At 48.1% G+C, this 5441-nt stretch overlaps 1 protein-coding gene across 1 annotated transcript; it reads right to left on the bottom strand.

The window, feature by feature from the left end:
- Positions 1-1631: 1631 nt before the first annotated feature.
- LOC115384900 (scavenger receptor cysteine-rich type 1 protein M130-like) lies at positions 1632-5185 on the bottom strand (the record flags this gene model as incomplete). Its single annotated transcript, XM_030087073.1, has 4 exons — positions 1632-1675; positions 2321-2362; positions 4495-4779; positions 4864-5185. Coding segments are annotated over 4 exons (693 nt in total), but the record flags the coding sequence as incomplete, so codon positions are not given.
- Positions 5186-5441: the final 256 nt, after the last annotated feature.

Below are 5441 nucleotides of genomic sequence, written 5' to 3'. Positions count from 1 at the left end.
TTCTCTGAGTGAGAGCGAGCACCACCCACCGGAAAACAGGGTCTACTGATACACTCCGGTCACATGGACACCTCCTCTGATGCTGTGCACCTGTTTCGTTACCACGGAAACCAACCACAGCCTCAGGTCTCAAAAAAAAAAAAAACAAAAAAGAGAGAAGAGAGAAGGAAAATAACATTGTCAAGAAAAAAAAACAACACATGCAAGCAGCCCATGTGAGAGCAAGTGAGTCCTTCAGGTCCAGATCAACCACTCAGGACGAAATACAACCTGGTGAGGTTCCATACGGTTCAACTCCTGCTGCAAACCACATCCTGCCTCACCTTGGTGCTGAAAAAGCTAACTTTATGTAAAAGCTATTAAGCTGGATTACAATCACAAAAAATATCTCATCAGTTAAACACAGTCAGCCTGAGTGGAGCAGATGATAATATATGATTAAATGAGCATACATGATATGACTTAAAAAATAAATGAAAAAGGAGTGAAAAGGGTAAAAAGGGAGATTAAAAAAAGGACATCCACCGTGGTCCAGTTTACGGCAAAACACTTTTTTTTTTTCTCCACGGTCCTCAGAAGGAAAAGGAACCTTGTTCCACTGTCTGTAGGAACGTGATCAGATTCATCATTTCTGGAAAAAGCTCATAAAAACCATCTTGTCTTCACAGCAGGAAGGTTCAGAGGACCGACTTCATCCCTCCACTGCACTCCGCTCAGCGTCCGCCCGGTCTGCCGGTCTGCCGGTCTGCCCCCTGCTGGCCTGCAGAGACATGACGACACAGGAGTGAGGAGAGTCTGGCTCCACCCAGAGCTCCAGAGCATCAGCAGAGAGGAGAACAGTACCTTACAGTACAGCCACAGCGCCCCCTGCAGCAGCAGCAGAAACAGTGGCACCACCACCCATCTGACCACCACAGCTGTTGGATCTGAACACACAGAGAACAATCAGCGTCTGTCTGAGGACTGCTGGGAGTGAGACCATCAGAGTCCTCCATCTGGGCTCCCTCTTGGTCTGGATCAGGTCTGGGTGGCGCTACAGAGACCAAACCCCTCCAGACATGTCTGTCCCTTCCATCTTCCTCCAGCTCTGCTGGCTGGACTCCAAGTCTCTCCCAGACCAAAGCAGAGAGTCCTGGACCCCCTCGGGGCCTCCTCCCAGTGGGACCTCCTGCTGGACCTCTAAAGGGGGGAAAACCCACACATGTTCTCTGAAGGGTGGAGTAAAGGAGGAGTCAGCTTCTTCTTACCGAACACAGACAGAGACAGCGGGAGGCTCTCTGAGGAGAAGTTGTGTCCAAAAACATGGAGGTGATAAACACAGCTGTAGTTTCCCCGGTGGACGGGCTCTGCGGCAGGAAACAGGAAGTGTGCAGAGTGATTGACGGCCGGCTGGGTGGAGTTGTAGGAGGTGTTGGAGGAGGTGAAGGTGAGCTGGAAGGAGCCTCCTGGGTACTGTGGCTGGATGGAGCAGCTGATGGTGAAGGTGGAGCCCCAGACCACCTGGAGCCCCTGCTGCTGGGCCTCAGAGACCCCGAGCATGGAGGAGGAGGAGGACACGGAGAGGACTGGATGGAGCAGCAGGTCTGGAACACACACACACACACACACACACACACACACACACACACAGGTCATTGACTGTGGAGAGTGAGGAACACACCACTGATGAACTTACCTGAGCAGGAGAGATTACTGCTGGAGTGATACTCATAGAAAAATGAACACTTCATGAAATCAGATCCAGACTGAAAGCAGCCCTCCCAGATCACCACTGTAAGTGTGTCGTTGACTGAACGTGTCTCATCTGCAGACACGGCAGAGCCGCAGTGAAGATGTGAACAAACAACAGCTGCTTTCTCCAAAGACCACCGGAGGATATATGTTGGTCTCCAAACTCCAGAACTTCTGATCTGCAGAGAACCTGCACAGCGACTGGCTCCTCCCACCAACCTGACCTCATCCCCTGAACCCAGAGCAGAGAGAGAAGAGAGAGAGGATGGAGTGAGAGTGAAGAGAAGAGCAGTGGAAGCTGCAGCTCCTCTTCTACCTGAGCAGGTGAGTCCAGCAGCTTTACCAGGTGAGCAGCTGCTTCTAGCTGAGCCTGAGCTTCTACAGTCCAGCAGAGCAGACTCATGGCCTCCACACTGGAACTCTGGACTCCACCTGGGAGTCTGCACGTCTCCATAGAGCGCCCCCTGCAGGACTGAAGGAGCCCCGCAGCTCAGCTCCCGACACACCACCTGTGCATCCTGCAGGTCCAGGTCTGCTTCACACACTGAGGACCAGGTCTGGTCAGACGGGTTAGTCTTCACCTGCAGTCTGCCTGAACAGCGACTGGATCCATTCAGCAGCCGCACCCCGTCTGAACACCAGGGATGGGGAGGAACGCAGTACATGTGACACAATTACGTTAATAGGATACAAAAGAAGTGTAACTGTAATCCTTTACAGTGCATAAAACATTTGTAATCTCATTACAGGTATATCTGATAAAAACATGGATTACATTTGAAAATCAGATTAAATATTCCAGACATGTGAGCTGTCCAGACTTTACAGCACACACCATGACACTACCATAGAGATATGAAGAGCAGTGATGGGAAGAGCCGCATTAAAATAAACCTTGTTACTATTTTTGGTCACAAGTAATCTAACTACTAACTTCTCCCAGCGTTACACCGTTACCATGACTGATGATGAAATTCTATGTTTCCGTTCCTATAATTCACCCTTTCAGCTGGTTCTTCCTCCTCCACAGTCCAGTGGAGTTTGTTCAGAGAAAGAAGGAACCTGATTGGTCCAAAGTGCGTCACGTGACGTGACAGAGCTACAGCCACAGAGAGCCCTGATCATTCAAAGGCTTTTAAACTCAATGGAGGTTCAGACCTCTACTGACAAATATCCATGTCAGGAGCTGTGGAAATGCGATCTACAGAGACAAATCAGATTTGATGGTGTCTCAAATTATCACACAATAACATTTGAATCATTTAGAGTAATGGAGTTCTTCCTGTTTGTCATTTAGTCTGTCAAGTGTCCATTTATTTCATGAATCAGATGTTCAGTTTTATAATAAATAACTGATCAAGCATTTTAAAGTTCCATTCAGAGGGATCCAGATTCTGTGAAGGATTTAAACATTTTTTTTTCTTGCGAAAGTAACACAGGAGTGATTTTGCCTAGTAATTAAAGCGACAGTAGCTCAGTTGGTAGAGCAGGTTGTCTTATAACCGGAAGGTTGGTGGTTCGATCCCCGCTCCCGCAGGCGTAAAACTGTCATTGTGTCCTTGGGCAAGACACTTCACCCACCTTGCCAAGTATGAAAGTTGTGAGAGTGAATGGTTGGTGGTGGTCGGAGGGGCCGATGGCGCAGATTGGCAGCCTCGCTTCCGTCAGTCTGCCCCAGGGCAGCTGTGGCGACAGCAGTAGCTTACCACCGCCCAGTATGGTGTGAATGAACAATGCAATGTAAAGTGTCTTTGAGTGTCCTGAAAAGCGCTGTATAAAACCAATGCGTTATTATTATAGCTTAGTGACTTTATTGAAGGAGTTACTAGTAACTATAACTACTTTTAAAAAGTAACCCTCCCAGCACTGATGAAGAGCGGACTGTTGGTCCGGACTGCATTAGAACTGACTGTTCTTCCTCGTGGCCACCAGGGGGCGCAGGAAACCAAAGCAGCCCAGCAGTGACTGTATGAAGAGCAGCTGCTTCCAGCTGATCAGCTCCTGGACAGTTCACCTGTATGGAGCACAGCTCCTCCTTCAGGGACTGCTTCCTGGACGCTTGTCCACACTGACCACAGCAACAACCGCTGCTGGGAGCAACTGAGGCTGAGCACAGAGCTCAGCAGGTAATCACATTACTCAGAGTATTGAGTGTTTGTGGAGAGTGAGAGTTGTCAGAACACTGAGTGGATGACACACTGTGTTTGTCCTTGTCTTTATTTCTGTTTACTGGTCTAAAACTAATGTAAACTACTCTGCTACATAACTTTGTCTTCACTGTTTCAGTAGTTAGAGGAAGTTACTGACTACATTTTATACTGGTAACTTGTAACTGTACCGGATTACATTTTTAACATAACCCTCCAAACCCTGCTGAACACAGAACAGAACGTCAACCAGGGGAAACAGTAGAACCTCAGATGAATCAGGAAAAGCTCAGGGGGGAAAACAGAAGCTCAGAGGAAACAGCAGAAGCTCGAAGTAAACATTCAAAACACAAAGGAAAGAGTAGAAACTCGCACAAGACGATAGAAACTCAGGAAACAGTAGAAACTCAGCTCAGCTCCAGCAGTTGAGGTATTTTCATTCTCAGATTTTTGTGGATTTGAGGGGGGTTTTTTTCTGACAACATGATTTTGTTGGAGACCAATCAGCTGATCTCTGGTTTGAGGAACAAACTGAAGCAGCAGAGAAGCAGCAGGAAATTAATCTGCTGTTAAACCAGGAAGGAAAGATTAATTTTTTGAAGTCAGCAAAACATACCTGAGCAGGTGACATTCAGGGTGACAGAGGAGCTCCATGATTTCACACAGCTCCACAGATCAGATCCAGATTGAACACAGTCTGAGTTGATTCTCCACATAGATTGATGTGACACATCAGTTTCTTGTACAGAAACAGCAGAGCCACAGTTCAGATGTTCACAGATGAGAGCTGCTCTCTTCAGGGTGAAGCCATCGCCCTCCACAGGTCTCTTTACACCAAGAACTTTCAGCTCCAGACTTCCTGCACAGCGACTGGCTCCTCCCACCAACCTGAACTCATCCCCTGAACCCAGAGCAGAGAGAGAAGAGAGAGAGGATGGAGTGAGAGTGAAGAGAAGAGCAGTGGAAGCTGCAGCTCCTCTTCTACCTGAGCAGGTGAGTCCAGCAGCTTTACCAGGTGAGCAGCTGCTTCTAGCTGAGCCTGAGCTTCTACAGTCCAGCAGAGCAGACTCATGGCCTCCACACTGGAACTCTGGGCTCCACCTGGGAGTCTGCACGTCTCCATAGAGCGCCCCCTGCAGAACTGAAGGAGCCCCGCAGCCCAGCTCCCGACACACCACCTGTGCATCCTGTAGGTCCAGGTCTGCTTCACACACTGAGGACCAGGTCTGGTCAGACGGGTTAGTCTTCACCTGCAGTCTGCCTGAACAAGTACTGGATCCATTCAGCAGCCACACCCCGTCTGAACACAGGGTTGGGGAGGAACGCAGTACATGTGACACAGTTACAAAAATAGGATACAAAAGTAGTGTAACTGTAATTCTTTACTGTACATTAAACATTTGTAATCTCATTACAGGTATATCTGATAAAAAACATGGGTTAGTGAGTGGGATTACATTTGAAAATAAGATTAAGTATTCCAGACATGTGAGCTGTCCAGACTTTACAGCACAAACCCTACCATACAAACCTACAAACACGACCATAGATATATATGAAGAG

This window comes from Salarias fasciatus, unplaced genomic scaffold (genome assembly GCF_902148845.1).
Source record: "Salarias fasciatus unplaced genomic scaffold, fSalaFa1.1, whole genome shotgun sequence".
Taxonomy (NCBI): domain Eukaryota; kingdom Metazoa; phylum Chordata; class Actinopteri; order Blenniiformes; family Blenniidae; genus Salarias; species Salarias fasciatus.
The sequence above is the reverse complement of the archived record's forward strand: the minus strand, read 5'-3'. Positions and strand labels throughout refer to the sequence as shown.